The sequence below is a fragment of the Tachypleus tridentatus genome, chromosome 3, assembly GCF_004210375.1.
Source record: "Tachypleus tridentatus isolate NWPU-2018 chromosome 3, ASM421037v1, whole genome shotgun sequence".
In the NCBI taxonomy this organism is placed as follows: domain Eukaryota; kingdom Metazoa; phylum Arthropoda; class Merostomata; order Xiphosura; family Limulidae; genus Tachypleus; species Tachypleus tridentatus.
In genome coordinates this window covers 71,264,162-71,282,641 of record NC_134827.1, presented here as the reverse complement: position 1 = coordinate 71,282,641, position 18,480 = coordinate 71,264,162, and the positions used below count along the sequence as shown (strand labels likewise).

At 33.9% G+C, this 18,480-nt stretch overlaps 1 protein-coding gene across 1 annotated transcript; it reads left to right on the top strand.

The window, feature by feature from the left end:
* Positions 1 to 1,363: 1,363 nt before the first annotated feature.
* Positions 1,364 to 8,715, top strand: LOC143247131 (uncharacterized). The gene is made up of 2 exons (XM_076494695.1): positions 1,364 to 1,752; positions 5,671 to 8,715. Exons 1-2 carry the CDS (start codon positions 1,388 to 1,390, stop codon positions 5,771 to 5,773), a joined length of 468 nt encoding a protein of 155 aa, XP_076350810.1. The 5' UTR covers positions 1,364 to 1,387; the 3' UTR covers positions 5,774 to 8,715.
* The last annotated feature ends 9,765 nt before the right edge of the window (positions 8,716 to 18,480 follow it).

Genomic DNA, 18,480 nt, shown 5'->3' with positions numbered 1-18,480 from the left:
AAGTCCACAGACTTACCGCTAAGCCTCTGGGGGACTCGCGCAAAGCTACCCGAGAGAAGGATGGCAGCTAATCATCACCGCTCACCGCCAACTCTAACTGCTCTTTTACCAACGAATAATGGGAATCGTCGAAATATATAACGCCCCCACGACTGAAAGGGCGAGCAACTTCGGTGAACAAGGATTCGAACTCGCGACCCGCAGATTACGGGTCGAGCGCCCTCACCACTTGGTCATGACAGGTGTTGTTTTTGAAAGAGGGATGGGGCAAGTGTCAGAATTGCCAACCATTGTTCTGATAAACTTAATTGTTATTATTTAATATCTGTTAAATTACTGATTTCTAATTGCAAACCAACACAACTGGGCAAGTATTTGAGCATAAGATATTCAGTACACACTTATGGAGAATTTCTAATTAAACTAAGATCACAAACCTCTTCCGACCCATATGTTTTACACAATTGTTATATGAAGCAATACTGCCAATAGTCTGTTCCATGCCACCATAACATTCATATTTTACAATGTTTAAAATATTTTATTTTAGAAAAGCCAATAACTCTTGAATATAAAAATCGTAAATATTTCACAGAAATGTTCTATGCAAGTGACTTCATATGTTTAATTGTTACAACATCCAATCAAGTAATCCTAAGAACTTTTCTATTTAATTCAAGCATTCGTATTATCAGTTATTCATTATATTATGATCCTAGCTAAACATAAGTATGATTACGAAAGAAATTTCTAGAGTTCAATATTCTTGTTTAGAAATACAAAAATAGTTGGTCTCGCTGGGTCTAAACGAAGGAAACTCAGTGTAGAAATGCTTATTTCGACATTGAAGTCTGTTATCAATATTTGTTATTTAGCAATACATCCGTAGGGCCCCAACTTTCATGTATATATTACGGTCAAGGATCGAAGGGATACTGAACTTCAGTAAGGTTTGAAAACAAGGAATAGTAGAAATATTATCGCATCTCAGGTTCGTATATTTATGGTGTGTTGGTGATTATATGTATATATGTTTGTAACACAAGATTTTTTTTACTTAAGTTGCAGTAGTTGCAATACTTTATAGAGTTTAGTAAATTAGGGAAAATTTTGTTGTTTTTGTTAAAAGTATAATGTATGTATCTGATCAAAAATTCAATTTTCAACACAATGAGACTTTAAATTTCATTTTAAATTTAAATACTTAAATTAATTAAATAATTGATTCTCTGTTTCAACTACCAGTTCCAAATTAAACATAGAGAGATAACTTTTTTTTTCATTAGTATTTGTTCCAACAATTTACATTTTGACACTCTGTATGTATTAAAAACATTACTGCATGTTTCATGTGTTTAGTGTCGAAAAACAACATCGAAAACAAAAGATGGGTGTTTACAAAATTATCATAGCAGTGTGTCTAGTATCGTCAATTGTATTTGCTCAAAAAAACGGACTCTCTATATTGCAAGCTTATGGTTGGTGGGGTTCAAACAAAAATAGTCAACCTGGAATTGCAGTAAGAAGTCGTCACCCATTCCCACTTGTCCGTTTTAAAAGAGGTGTGGAGGAACTATCTGATGGGAAGATGGAACACCTATTGGCCATCAATGCGTTACACGCAGCATCCATTTTCAAATATTCCATGAATAGAAATAGCAGAAAATCCTGTATTGCTCGACTTTTATGCGACATCGGAGTGGATGGAAGTGTGCATGATGATTTTGGTCATAATATGATAGGTTTGCTTGGGTAAGTGAATCAATACAATCTAATCGTTATAATTTAGACAGTATCTTACATTATCGATGTTACTCACTGGATTAATATTTAATTCTGGTTAACGTTTATAGTTTGTTTTGATCAGAATTTAACGATAACATTTACCTTACATTGCAATGTTAGTAATAAAAGAACCTATTATAAAACTCATAAATTATTAAGAAAAGCAATGATTTTTGTTTACTTCTACATCAAGATCAAATGATAATATACTGCAGCATTTTCATTCAGGGTCTGTCTAAGAATGAAAAGTCTATTAAGAATTTTGCTCCCCTCCCCTCCCGCACAGTGGTATATTTGCCCCTAGTGGGAAGAGTAGACAGTCCATTGTGTTGCTTTGTTCTAAATTCTTAATTACAAACAAGTAATAAGAATTAAATGTGGTGCAATTTTGGAAGAAATAGAACAAATTATAAAATCTTTAGGACAAAACGCTTAATAAAATGAGAATAATCGACTGGAAAACTAGCTAAAAGCGAAAGTTAAAAATAAGTGTTATAAATTGTTTTGTCCCTCGATAAAACTCACTTTATAAATTTAGTTGTCGTTAGTTGTCGTATTGTATTTTCGATTGCGTTGTTTGTTATAGTTTCTGTGAATAATTCTTTCGGCAGTTTTTGTAGGATATTTATTCATATTGATAAAGTCCTATTTAGTTTACTGACTTCTTCGTTAAGGTTGTCAGATGAACAATCATGTTGCTATGTTTACTAGGTTTTCTACTATACTGAGTTTTGTTTTGTTTCGTATACTGAATTCTAGGAACGTACAACACACTATGAGTGCTTTTTTTGTGAATTTTTATTTGAAACTGTATATTTGTTCCCATGATACTGAGATTTAGAAAAGCTAATTGTTGATCTCTTTCATTTCCACTGGTGAGCATAATATTTGGGGGTGTGGAGGGTAAATTCTAAAAGAGTTACCAGTTGGTTGCTGGGGGTGTGTATCAATGAGTTGGGATCTTTGATGTAAAGTTCTAATGCTATGCTACTAAAAACTACATTTTCTAAATACAAATATCTGAATGACCAAAAAAAAAAAAAGAACCTACACCATGAATTACCCTGGTGCATTAAACCAGAAATTTATGGACTCGTACGAAATCAATAAAAAGAAATGAAAAAAAAGAAGACTGGCCATAAAATCAACAACAACAATTAATCAACTAGGATTCCAACAGAATAAAAGGTGTCAGCATGACAACCCACCAGCCAGTCTGGTCGACAAGTAAACACCAAAGAAGTATATCTTCTGAACAAATGACTCAACTTTGCTGCCACTCCTAGAAACATTCCATGCATTGAAATGAAATCATGCAGACCGAAAACACACAAAAAAGTACAGGAAACAGCCATCAAAAATAAGACAACACTGATACCTATTCTATCAATAACGAACAAATCGTCTTTACAGATGAAACAATGAAATTTCATTCCTTGAAATAGCCCTAAAACAGCGTTGAACCACTTTTTCAGAGAATTCTCAAACAAAAATCAACATAATTTCTAAAAAAAAAACAATAAAAGTAATCTATCGAACCCAAATGTTCAATGTATTAACAATCTGAAACAAGTCAACGATATTAAAATATTAAAAGCAGATAATAGCAATGTCATTGTAATCTTGAATACCCCTGAGTATAACTGTAATCAAAAATTGAATATTATCGTATCAGACACAAATAAATTTAAGCCAATCCTCACAACTCCAACAAAATCACACGAGAATCAACTAAATAAAATGTTACTACAACTAATAAAATATTCAAACAATTTTTGAGCGCCTTTACTCCTGCTTACGTAAGACCGACTCTTGTATACCAGAACTATATGGAAATCCAAAACCACAAAAACCTGATTGTCCGCTAAGATCCATATGAATCATTTAGCTGTAACCTAGGTAAATAAAGAGCATTGGCATTTTCCACATAGGTAACATCAGCAGGTTCCTTTTTCAAAGACGCCTTCAACTTTAAAACTCTATTACATCAACAAAACCACAAATTCTTAATTGTTAGATTCGATGTAGTCTCTCTGTTCACTGAAGTTTCTGCCGCAGACGCCTCTAACATAGCATTAGAACTTTACACCAAAAACCGCAGACACCTCTAACATAACATTAGAACTTTACACCAAAAATCGCAGACATCTCTAACATAACATTAGAACTTTACACCAAAAACCGCAGACACCTCTAACATAACATTGCAACTTTACACCAAAAACCCTAACCATACCGATCAACTAGCAATTCGTTTAGAATTTACCACCTCTAAAATCAACTTTATGTTCAACGACAAAAACTACATACAAATAAATAATATGGACACTCCTGTTTCACCTATTCTAGCCAGCATTTGTATAATTAGATTGAATTTCAAGCCATCAGTTCAACTTTTCATTTACCAGTATAATACTAAATGTAGGCAATACATTTGCCGGATTCATATCCACAAAAGAAGCATGTACCTTTTTCAAACGCATTGACCCCACACACCCAAAATGTAAAAGATCAATGACTAGCGTTTCTAAATATCAATATCGCAAGAACAAATACACAATTTAGAACATAATCCACAGAAAAATCACTCATACTGGATTGTACATTTCTGAAATGTACTATAAAACGGTACTTCGCTCACCAGACAACCTGAACAAAGAAGTCATTTAACTAAAACAGGACTTTACCAACTTTATTCTAGAAAACTGTAGAAAGAATTATTCATATAAACCACAACCAGCAACAAAACATTACGTTCCTGCATACTCTACATTCCAAATATCAGCAACAAAATAACTAACATAAAATTCCAGAAAACACGAAATTCATTCGAAAACCAGGTACAAAATTAAAATCTATGCTATGTAAAAACTACTCTGACAATCATAATACAACGTCATGTACAAAATACGGTGCAACAACTATTATGATTACTATACAGAAGAAACAAGCTGAAAAATGGAAGGTAGATTCTACAAACACCAAAAAAACCACCCCACTACGTTTTTGAACATTGTATCTTAAATACCCAACGTACAACCGTAGAAAACCTGACCATATGAAGTAAAAAAACCAAAGCTCTAAATCTGATAATAACCTCAGGAGATCGAAACGTTTAGAGCTTTCCAAATAAACATTTCTCTCCTTATATCAGCCGTCTCTATTATATATAAATATAATACTAATCTGTTGAGACAATTCAGATCATTAACTCACTGTTGAATATATGGACATATTAAGTAATAATACGTTACAGAGTGTGGAGCTTGCGATGAAAATAGAAATTTATGCTTACAAACTTTCATCCATCCCTTGTATTATCATCCACCTCAAACCATGTTACTTCCGTATAATCTTCATTGTATTACGTCGTGGTTCTATGCAAAGCATTTCCTATATAAAATATGCCTAGAAGTTACACTGCTGCTGGTTGAGTGTTCTGTGCAAAATGCTTTGTGCATGTAATATGTCTAAAAGGTGTTGGTTCTATGCACAATATCCGTATATAAATCATATTTAAAATTTACATTGCTACTGGTTGGTGTTTCTATACAAAGTATTTTGTATCGCTCTATATATAAAGCACAAAAAATACACTGCTAAATTAGGGACGGCTAGCGCAGATAGCACCCGTGTAACCTTGCACGAAATTCAAAACAAACAATCATAACCCGGCCAAAGGACAGGTACCTCAGCTTATATTTTCCTAAAAGTCATAATGCTATTATGTTTTTATTATTGAAAACAAAGTTACAACATTTCAAAGTTAAACGTTTATTTTCTCGTTAGTTATGGCTTCCTGTTATCAATTCTTGTCTTAGGAGTATCATGTTTATGTTGTTTATTAAAGTTATAATATATATTTGGTGATTTACTTCATTCCAGAGTTGAAGAAGACACGTCTGTTTTAAAGAACGCCTTCGATTTGGGTATGACACACAAGAGCTGGATGCTTTGTAGAAACTTATATGGAAATTGCAGCACTTAGGCCAATACACCTTATCTGCAATTGTTACACTGCAGCTACAGTTAAAACCTATCGCACTTCTGGCCATCAGTAACTTAACTGCTATTTCTCGACGTCTCTCATATGGCTTACTTGAAGCTCATTCCTCAACAGCTTAATCATAGGCACTAGCATTGGAGAAGTATCATCCAACCACCCTCAACATTTTGACGGATTTGTATTTTTACCCAGCTTGAATTGCGTTTTTGGCCCAAAATAACAACTCTATATACTGTTAGATATTCTGTAATACTTTTGATAGTTGCAGATAAAGAGTTGAAAAGATAAATTAAAGTAATTAAGGTAAACAAATGGGGGATCGTGTACCTTGGCCATTAGACTGCTTATTTTAACATAAAGTTTGCTTATTTGTTTTCCTTCTGCTTTTCACCATACCTTGACCACTACTGTTTCAAAATAGGCCTAAGTGGACAAGCTAGTTATAATGATTTTCCAGGGTCCTTAATTTGAATTATCATGTTTTCTCCGCTTTTCTGCAAACTACGACTCGCTTTCAACCTTAATCCCATCACACCCCACTTAAACCTAAAATAACTAAGTCTTAATCAGAAAACTTCTCCGTTTTTACTTCACCTCTTATTGTACTTTATCTCCAGCATATCAATAATTTAGTGAATGTATCTATTCGTTGGAAGGTAGGATAGCAAACGATATGCTTAAATTCCTATTATTGATGATTGTTTTTTTTTTTTCTATTTTGACCTTATCTTTGTGATTACATATCTGAATTTCACTAAGCCGCAAAAAAGTTAGTGAGATTTATGAAATTGGCGTTTGGCTTTCAAAATATCTTCAATGTTCGGTTTTGAATTGCTGCATCCAATCATTAGAATTGCTTTCAAATGTTCATCAGTCAACCTTGATCGATGTACCGACTTCACATACTTCATTTTTGAAAATGCTTGTTCACAGACATAAGTTGTTCCGAACACTGATGCCATACCAGATGCGAACTGCTTCAGCTTTGGAAAATCATCTTCAGGTATGCAGCTGTAAAATTCAATGAGTTGCCCCTCTCTGTGTTTTACTTTCAACAAGTCATTTCCTTGCAAATCGATAATCTCCAGCTGAAGTTCCACTGGCACGTCATCAATGACACAATCAAAAGAATTCTGAAAAAGGAGAATGTCACTTTCGATTCTGTCGAGATCCAAAAATCTCTTTAAAAATGCGTATTTAAATCACCAATAATCTTTTTTCTGAAACTCCAGGTTGACATCTTCTGTGATTCCAGCATGAAACTCATTGAAACACTGTAAATGAGAGAGGTTTCCTCCTTCTAAATGTGCTTCAAACAATGACAACTTTCTTCGAAATTCTTTAATGATTCTATAGAGATTACAGACAAGGTTATTCTTCCTCTGAAGTTTCAAGTTCAATTCATTCATGTGGGATGTGATGTCAACCAAAAATGACAACTTTGACAACCAGGTTGGATCCAACAGAAGTGGATCGGTTCTATATTTCTCGATAAGAAATGTATCTATTTCTCTTCTCAGCTCATAAAAACGAGACAAGACTTTACCGCAGCTGAGCCACCTCACCGCCCGTGTGATAAAGCAAGTCACAGAAATCCAAATCAATTTCTTCAAGAAACGCCTTGAACTGGCGATGATTAAGTGCATGACCCCGAATGAAGTTCACTGCAAACATGACTGGTTTCAGTACGCAAGAAAAATCTAAGTCTTTTCCACAGAGTGCTTGCTGATGTATGATGCAGTGTATGAACAGAGCGCTTGGGATTTGAAGATCTTCCAACTGTTTCCTGATCAGCCCTACCAGACCCTTCTTTACACCAGCCATGTTTTTACCTCCATGAACTGTTACACCTTTAAGCTGATTCCACTGAAGGTTATAGTCTTGCAAAGTTTTATGCACTTCCATGAAAATGTCTTCTCCACTTGTTCTTCCGTGCATACTGCAAACTTATGCCAACTCTTTCGTGATCTGAAAGTCCAAATTAACTCCACGAATGAACACGAGAAGTTGTGACGTACTCGAGAGACCAGTTGACTCATCCAGTGCCAGAGAATACCATAGAAAGTTTCTAGCTTTTTGGCGTATCTGTAATGCGATGTTCTCTCCAAGTTCTTCTGCTCTCCGTACAACTGAAGTTGCTGAAAGGCTGATACTTTCAAAGAAATTGGCTTTTTCAGGACACAGCTCATTTGTTGCTTCCATCATACACTCTTTAATAAGTTGCGATCAGTAAAAGGTTTTCCTCGCTCTGCCATCCTATGCACTATTTTGTAACTTGTACGAGTGACAGATTCATTTTCAGTAAACTTTCTCGTGAAGAGATTCTTTTGAGATTCAAAAACACGTTTTATGAATTCAAATTTCTCAGAACAGAACTTTCCTGAACATTTCAAATATGTTGATATATGTTTTGTTTCATAATGACGCCGAAGATTGTACTCTTTCAAAACGGCAACACTTTTGGTGCATATCACACAAGTAGCTTTCTGGTTTTTTGTTTCCACAAAGAAGTGCTTTTCTCCCCATTCTTCATTGAAAGCACAACACTGAGAGTCCACTTTTCTTCTTTTAAAAGCAGCCATAACGATGGCTGAAAAAAAGCAGGATCTGAAAATGAAAAATACAGATGCTGTGAGAAAAGTATTGTATTGGTCCAAGAACGCACAAACAAAATATATTGAAACGTACGTTTTCCACGACACTTACCTAAGAACGAGTTACGAAAAGCGCATAACCCGACGACTAAGAGAAATGAGCTTACTGAAGATAAAGAATTACATTTGGTTTAGTGTTGGATTGTTTATGATTGTAGATTTTCCAATTCTAGAAGAGTGTCTCTTCTAGAAACAATTTCACCTATATTTACGAATGTGTAATGTTGCTGTGACTTTTGCGAGTAAATAAAGATCGTGATGTGTTCTAAACGTTGTTTTTTTCTATGTTTATAAACCGGTGTTACATAAATCTGTTTATACAAAAAAAAATAATGATAAGAGTAACTTCACTTTCTATTAAATAATTTTATTAAGATTATGAAATATATAATTCGTCGGCAACAATGATTATAAATTAGAGTAATGTAATAGCCAGATTGTATCGGTTCAAAATAAACTCAACGATGTAGAAGTTGAATACTGAGATACCACATTAAACTAACTTTAACACGAATTACGCATTGGGCAGTATAGTTAGCCTAATCACCAGTCGTCGAAGTTCTATCATGTAACAGAGCTCAGTTCGACTGTGAGTTTATTTATATCTTTTCTTTTGGACGAGAACTAAATTAAAATATTATTTTAAATGACTAGATAAAGTTACATTAGGCGAGTTTTGAATAATATTTATTTCAATTTTGAAATCAATGTGTTAGTAGTTGTCCATTTACTTCAGACACGAGCTCTGACTGGTTATCTCAAGGGAATGACGAAGCTAGAAGATTATATCATAGAGGAGATAGATAACATCACGAGAGGGGTAGAGAAGATACTGTTATAATGCCACACGGTCGCACCGAAAACACAGCTGACTTAGAGAGGAGAGATATCATAATTCGATACTGTAGTCGGATACTGTTATTAAAGTTCTATAGGCAGACAGTGCTATTATTACGTGTTCCATGTGTATGTGGTATTACTAAGGTTCTACAGATCCATTGTGTTGCTAAGATGGAGTTTCTTTATCAACATTCAGCTACATCGTCAATGCGTAGATTTAAGTATATGACCTCAGTAAAATTATTATTTTAATGAGGTAGCTAAAATAACAGTGTTAAAAAGACCAGTTTTATCACACATATTATTCATCATTTGAACAAAACAAATACGATGACCAATAATTTGCTATAGGTACTTCTATAATTATCTGTCTTGAAACGGTCTGATTATGCCTACTGTTTTTATAAATACTAAATGACAAATCCGGTCGTGTTTTCATGGTTTTGAACGAACTGATTGCAGTTTCTGCTTCTATATCTAATCACCTCTTTCGAATTTCCTGACATATTTCTTTTCTAATAACTAACATCTATTCATTCTGAAAGAAACACTTATTTAAGTCTCACGTTTACATATATAAGGTGATTACTAAAGTTCGAAGGATTGCTATTATAGTTAATCTTTGTCGAGAACTTCCTGACTGAAATTAACAACATATTGCAGGTTTTTCTGTTTTTCAGTTTCTGTCTGAAGATTTCTAACCTAACCATTCTGCTATAACCAAATATAATAAATGAATGATTTACAGTTTAACAAGTCACTTTACTGTTATAAAAATATTTAAATTAGCAACATCTGTCATTTACTGGAAATACTATACAATTAAAATTTACAAAACATTGTACTTTTAAGGCATGGGTATAACTGAACTTTTCTCCATACTTTAATCAAAACGTCTGTATATATATATATATTTGTACATATATAAAAAGGTATATCTTTTAGTTTCTAACTGTGGTTCACTAACATTATGGAGACAATTCACTCTGATTCATTGTAACGTGTTCAACCAGAAGCCAACCATTCTGACTAACTTCAAAACAGCTTAGCTGACACCAGAAATAAAATACATTGAAATATGTTTACATTATACTGAGAATTTTAAATTAAACAGTTTAAATTTAAAATAGCAGAGAATTATAGTATCTATTATTTTACGTTTATAACACACTTACTATTTATCTACAGTAAAGAGAAACAAAAGTTATTTCAATTGTTGACAAATCAGAACATTTATTATACTTTAATAAACTTATTAGATAACACGAATAAACCTAATTTATAAACGATAATGTACAATTATTGTACTTTACAACAACCACTCAAAGTTCAGACTGTGTCAATTAGCTTAGATAAATTTATCGTTATGAAAATATCCACTTGAGCACTTGAAATGTATGAGATTTCATTATACACTAGAACTGTAATAGTTCGGACAACATTTGGTCATAATTCCAGTCTACAGTCTAATTATTATGTTAAATACCTCGGGTAACAAAGTTTCGAAACTGTTTTTGTTTTTTTTTTATTTCGCGCAAAGCTACTGGAGGCCTATCTGCACTAGCCGTCCCTAATTAATCAGTGTAAAACTAGAGGGAAGACAGCTAGTCATCACCACCCACCGCCAACTCTTGGGCTACTCTTTTACCAACGAATAGTGGGATTGACCGTATCATTATCACGCCCCACGACCGGGAAGGCGAGCAGGTTTGGTACGCCGGGGATTCGAACCGGCGACCCTCAGATTACGAGTCGAACGTCTTAACCCACCTGGCCATGCCAGGCCTGTTTCGAAACTAACACATATTTTGTAACACCTAAAAATCAGTGTTGCTATATAACCAGATGATATATTCAAATATTGTATGCTGAGATCGTTGATAGCCGCATGACAAAGGTCAGTACTGAGGCAGTCAGAAAACATGGTTTAGAATACTTTTAGTAAAAATTCATCGTTCTTGTAATACGTTAAATTACGAATAGATTTATTGTTCAATTTACATTTTAACAAAAAAGTAACATAGTTGAAATTATTATATCCTACTAATGAATCTTTCTGGGATACTGTAGAGAAAGACAACTTTACTCACGTTTTATCAAAATATAATATACATATATCTCGTTGAATATCTTACAAACAAAAAATATGTAAAACAACTGTTATAACAACAGAAAATGCTCTTGACAAAATATTTTAATTTCTACCATTATTTATACCGAAAAATATTTTGTTCTAGCTTCATCATGCAGCAGATGTAGTCTATACACAATGGTTCTGCACAAGTTAAAGGTCAATGAACATTAAACTTGTAAAAACATAGCTTCAAAATACTTAAATATAGCCCACAATGATTACATTTAACTGCAAACCATCAAAAATCCTCAAATCATTGAAAATAGTTTAAACTTATCACAAAATAGCTACAAATCATCAAAAGGAACTTAAATTAAAATTATTAAAAGTATCAAAAATGTAATTATCAATTTATTCTTACTTGTCCTGCCTTCCAGGCCTCAAGTTCTGCCTCCCACTTCAAGGATATGATGGTTTTGCACTACCTGGAGGGCATGTGATTTCTGTGCCACTTGAGTTTTTCTTCACCCCTTTCATGAGGGATCGAAATATATGTGTCATTTTTAAAACACATTACAAAATTGTAAAAATATCAAAAACTCTTAAAAGGAAAAATATATTAACAAGAATCGCAAAGACACAAAAATGCTTAAACATTGTTGTAACATGTTTCTTAGCAAAAATAATAGGATTTCGCATTCCTTCATAATTTTTGGTAGTGTTTCTGTAACTTTGGGTATTTCAAAATAATCAGGAGTTTCCTTGAATGATTATTCGAAGTGGAAATTTACTTACTCTTATTTGTATAAACATTCGCAGAAATATGTTGTGATGAATAAATATAGTTAATTATATGAGAAGGGCCTAATTGTTTTTTTCCAATTTTTAATTTAACAAAAAACGTAGCCTATAAGTTCAAAATTCTACAGTAATTTACAAGAACACGTCTTATTTGGGAACAATAATGGTATCTATAAAATATTGTAATTTTCTCAAAGTTTCCTTATTGAAGTTATTAACAGTTAAATATTAAATTAATACTATCATTTGATTCATTGGAATTTCTTTCTAACACACGTATATTAGTTTTTAATGTTTTAACAAAATCGCCGACTAGTATTTTGTTTACATAGATTTTGTTGACTGTAGAAGTTTTTTGTCAGTTTTTTACATTTTTTTATATATTTGCTATCAGCATCAAAATTAACACTGACTAATAACAACACTTTTTATTTCTATTAATTAAGAATATTAGTCAGAGGTCTGTTTTTAATTCTGATTTCACTATGAACACATTAACGATAAACTAATAACGTCATTATTAGATGGCTCTTTTACATTTTTAACTGTTTATTTTCAATATCATAATTACCATCACCAATTAAATCAAAATCATTTCCAGCTCTACCTACAGAACGCTTATATGTCTGTTTATAGAGATTGTCATATGGAAGTCAAAAACTCATTTCTTATCGTTAAAGAATTCTCATATTTTCGAGAGTTTTATTACAATTATTTAATTTTTAACCTACAAGAAATAACATCTTTTATATTTGGTTGGAGTGTGTCTTAGTTGCCAGAATACCATAATCTAAAAATTGTCATATTATTATAAGAAACATAATTCTAAACGTTGAAACAAACTAATAGGTACAACTTTTAGTTATTGGTTTATCTTACTAAACATTCAGTTTCAAAATTTAAATTAGTTAACTTCACGTTCTTAGTACATCAAGATTATCAAAAATCCTTATTTTGTTCATTTTGATTATTTATTTTCCTTTTACTGTTTGTTTTTTTATTTCGCGCAAATAAAGACAGCTCTAAAGTTGGCTGTACAATTTGATTCCACTAAAATTACAGATAAACTACTAAATGCACCGTATAGAAGTTTCAGATGATCGTTTTAAGCAGTATTTAAACTAGAAATTCTGAAAATAATAATAAGACAACCTGTAATACGCAGTAGAGAAAATAGACCACAAAATAAGAGATGTTTGAAATGGTTCTTAAAAGGTAAATAGACAAACTACAATGAACTGCAGACAAGAACTTCTAGGATATATTTTTTCCCAAAAGGTGTCAGATTGTTTGTTTGTTTTTTGAATTTCGCACAAAGTTACTCGAGGGCTATCTGCGCTAGTCGTCCCTAATTTAGCAGTGTAAGACTAGAGGGAAGGCAGCTAGTCATCATCACCCACCGCCAACTCTTGGGCTACTCTTTTACCAACGAATAGTGGGATTGATCGAAGATTATAACGTCCCACGGCTGAAAGGACGAGCATGTTAGGTGCTACCGGGATGCGAACCCGCGACCCTCAGATTACGAGTCGCACGTCTTAACCCACCTGGCCATGCCATTTGAATGGCATTTTAATATATGACCTTACTAACCAGCACTGTTTGAGGTAATCTATTTAACACAGACAACATTGATCTGTAACATACTTTATCAATCTGTATATGCTCAATCTGAAACCTGGTTAGACAATGTTTTGCTCAATAACATAATAGGAACCAACCAAATAACTATAAGAAGTCCTGCATTTGCACTGAAATTTGGGACCTGAAGTCATAAATTCATTGTAAAAAACATGTAATCTTGATTTTTATTCAAAGTACACTTCCTCTTGGCTGTGAAAAAATAGCATTATTAATCCTTTCTCCGTAGACATCTTTTTCTGTGCATGCCTCAAGGGTTTAGTGAGTTACATTCAAAAGTTGATTAAACTATTTTCTTTTAAAGATATACTAATAAATAAACCCTGAAAACATAGCTCATAATCCATAGTTTAATAGTATACAAGTTTAAAGATTTTACTTTCAGGAGGCAATATTTAAAATAGAAAAACTAGAATTTTCTAGTGTAAGAATTGTAACATTTGCTCTCTAGGCCTTTTCTTCTTTAATTTATTTACCACCCCTCCAAGAAGTAGAAAATGAAATTTAATGTAAATCACTTATTATGATATAATTTCGCTTAGGCATGCTATAATTTTCATAGCCTTTGATATTACTTGGTCCCAGAGACAAGAAATCAAATCCATCTTGCCACACCCACCTGTGACGTCCTCTTTATTAGAAATTACCAATAAGTGTCTGAGTCACTCGATACTGTGTTACTTAAAAACAAATAGAAAGCCATGGTCTTCATCTGTCAAATGATTTATCATATTGCAATGTTTTCTGTAAATATAATTCCATATTTTGCTTTCATTTCAACCTTGATTGTCATGGGAAATGCACTGTGTAAAAATGGGAATCTCTTTAGATCAGTCAGGTTAGATTAAGTAAAATATGTACTACTGTTACTACTACTAATAATAGGCCTGGCATGGCTAGGTGAGTTAAGGCATTCGACTCGTAATCTGAGGGTCGCGGGTTCGAATCCCTGTCACCCCAAACATGCTCGCCCTTTCAGCTGTTGGGGCATCTCACTTAAGGTTGTGTCTTTCGTCTTCAGTGAGCTATGCTCTTTTGGAATAAACAGTCAGCCAGTCTTCCTTTTGGCCTTCACATCCAGGCACAGATGGCTCAGTTGGATGTTTCATTGGATGATATTGCTGTCTTCATTGTTCAGCCTATCCTGCCATGGCTTATTACTATCCCCATCTAGGATCTTTCTACTATCCCCATTCGCTTTGCCGAACATCTTTCAAAGCATTCTTCCATTCCCATTATCATGGAAAGTTAAAGTGACCATATGAAAGTTAGGTGACTTTGTGGGATCTGCTATGGTTTTTTGTGGCTTGGTAGTTCCCTACAGGATTCTCTCTGCAGTTTTTGTGTTCACTACTGAGTCATATGCTATTTCCCTTGCCTTGAATCACATAGAAGTTGTGCACTACACAGAACTATTAGCTCTCTATTGGCCTTGGAATCACTTACCATTAGTTTCCATCGTTTTCTCGTCGATATAAAAACGAATGGCCCATTTTTCTTTATCTTATATCCATATCCAGTTTTTCTGGACACATGGTAATCTCGGTATTCGCGAAAACGAGCTCGCTAACACCACGGCTAAGTCCGTCTGCTCTGGTGCTGTCACAACCATACCTACCTCATATATGGTCTATAAACCTGTATTGAAGGCCAATCACCACGCCAGTTGGCAGTTGACTGGAAGAGAAACGTCTTAAGAAGCTTTTCCAGATCAAATCTTCTGTTTGATATCCACCTCTTCCTCCCATCGCCAGGTGGTTAAGACACTCGACTTGTAATCGCAGGTTCGCAGGTTCGAATCCCCGTCACACCAAACATACTCGCTCTTTCAGCCATGGGGCGTTACAATGTAACGGTCAGCCCCACTATTCGTTGGTAAAAGAATAACCCAAGAGTTGGTGATGGGTAGTTATGACTAGCTTCCTTCCATATAGTATTACACTACTAAATTAAGAACGGCTAGCGCAGATAACCCTCGTGTAGTTTTGCGAAATTCAAAACAAATCAAAATATTTGGCCATCTTTTTTCCATAAGGATTGGAAGGTGAATTTGTTCTAACTAGGCTACGCATTGGCCAGAATTTTCTTTTATCTGGGACTGATCCACCAATGTGTGGCCTTTGTAACACTCACATCAGAGTAGTCCATGTTTTACTGCCGTACCGTCGCTCTTTGTCGTAGCGTTATTTAATTACCTTCTGAAATTAAATCACAATTTAACTTATTTTCAGGGTACTTGAAATAATAATAATTAACACTCCTTATTCCTTCATATTTGGCTGACTGATGTGTTGAGACTGCATCTCCAGTATCAGTCTTGTGAGTTATTTCATTTGTTTGGGCTATTTAATGGGGTCAACTGAAGAAGGTGCGTTAATATTCCATGATTAAGTCATGAATTCTATGGAGTTGATTAATTGCAAGACTTCCTCAACTCTAATTATACATGTGCTGTGATATATGAGAATTTAATATCGCACTTCTTACATCGTGCCACAAGATGATTGTTTGATTGTCTATGATGTAAAAAAGAGCAATTTCATATCTTGCAATGCCCCATCTATAGTAGACTCAAATTCTATGATTTGCTGTACTCATGTCCCTAATGATAACATCATTATTATTCAAGTCCACAAGAATTTCTCCAACCATTAATTCATCATTATACGCTGAAGTGTTGGATTTTACTATGTCTGAGTGACTAGACACAAATTAATTTTTATTTTTTTTGTAGCACAATTATATCTCTCTTTATTTTCATTGTAAATTCAAAATTCTAGTATAATAATTGTAAGTAATGCAGAGAGATTTTATGGACATAGACTGTAAAATTATTTGAAAATAGCCTAACCTCACATCAGTGTCTCCATATGATATTAGGTTCAAATAAGCACTTTTCCTCAATGTCAGAAACTTACATCATTTCGTGTAAAAACTCCACAGAGTCAGAGTGGCTTCTAACTTGCTATCGTCTTGCTGAAACTTTGTGATCACTTGATCTAATTTCTGCTTGTTTCTTTGGTCAGCTATTTATTGCTTCTTTTAGATGGTTGCGTTTTAAGACTCATCCATAGGGTATTGTTCCTTTGGTGTGTTAATAGCTGTTTACGTCTCACATTTTTTATTATAATGGCCTTGTTTCTCACCCTTATCACAGTTCGTCCTTTGTGACACCTTTGGCCTGGCATGGCCAAGCGTGTTAAGGCGTTTGACTCGTAATCCGAGGGTCGCAGGTTCGCATCCCAGTCGCACCAAACATGCTCGCCCTTTCAGCCGTGGGGGCGTTATAATGTGATGGTCAATCCCACTATTCGTTGGTAAAAGAGTAGCCCAAGAGTTGGCGGTGGGTGATGATGACTAGCTGCCTTCCCTCTAGTCTTACACTGCTAAATTAGGGACGACTAGCGCAGATAGCCCTCGAGTAACTTTGTGCGAAATTCAAAAAACAAACAAACAATCTGACACCTTTTGGGAAAAAATATATCCTAGAAGTTCTTGTCTGCAGTTCATTGTAGTTTGTCTATTTGCCTTTTAAGAACCATTTCAAACATCTATTATTTTGTGGTCTATTTTCTCTACTGCGTATTACAGGTTGTCTTATTAATACTTTCAGAATTTCTAGTTTAAATACTGCTTAAAACGATCATCTGAAACTTCTATACGGTGCATTTAGTAGTTTATCTGTAATTTTAGTGGAATCAAATTGTACAGCCAAGTTTAGAGCTGTCTTTAAAGAGGTACATCAACATTTTTACCGCCTAATTCACATATCCTTGTCTGTTACTATTTATATAAATTGGTCATGGGCCAATGAATACATTTTCTTATGCGGAGCATCCAAATAGGATTATTCAGAAAGTGATTTGTCGTATTTTCTGCAATCAGCAAATATTTCTTCCTTTCTCTATATCCTGCTTCAGAAATGTGTCTTTTTTTATGGCTCTGAACTAAAAGGTGACTTAATATCATTTAAGCTGGTCCTTTTAAATAGGCTGTAAAATTATTTTCCTGATGTTAATTATCCTGCATGTTTACTATGTCATCATGGTATTTTCTATAAGTCATTGTTTTTCAATTGGTCAATGTTGTTGAACAAGTTAACTAAATTCTCGAAGTATATTTTTTACTAACATAGATGGAGTATTCCAGAAACATATTGCACTTACACATGGCAGAGCAGTAGTGTTAAAAGGTCCAACACATATGTTATAAGTAAATTCAACACATATTTTAAATTCGAAAAGTTAGTTAACCCTTAAACGGCGATTATCATCAATTTATGCTGCTACCTGCAACATTCTGCTGTTTAATGTTTAATTACAATACAGTGCGCAAGGTGTTAAAATGTGCAATACCTAATGGCACCTATGTGTTATTACAACGATACATATACCAATAATGTGCTAGTCCAGTAATGCTATTTTATTTAAAATATTGCATTCTCCTGTGATAATTTTATTACCTTATCTGTTTTGTTAGCTGAGCTAGCAAGACAATTCAATACTGATAGTTGTACAATTTTAAAGTTAGCTTAAATGAGTGTATTTAATGGAAAAAATGACTTAATTTTGCAGTTAGAATGTGTTCGAGCCACCATTTAGATCCCGTTTTTTAATAAGAAAAACAAGGAAATCAAACAAAAGGGAACAAAACAGTCGACTCTTATGAAAGTCATTCCC

Excerpts from the sequence above, each read along its gene's own strand:
- LOC143247131 (XM_076494695.1), top strand. The coding sequence starts at position 1,388 with ATGGGTGTTTACAAAATTATCATAGCAGTGTGTCTAGTATCGTCAATT. Across the intron at positions 1,753-5,670 it reads AATATGATAGGTTTGCTTGG|AGTTGAAGAAGACACGTCTG; the intron begins GTAAGTGAATCA and ends ACTTCATTCCAG.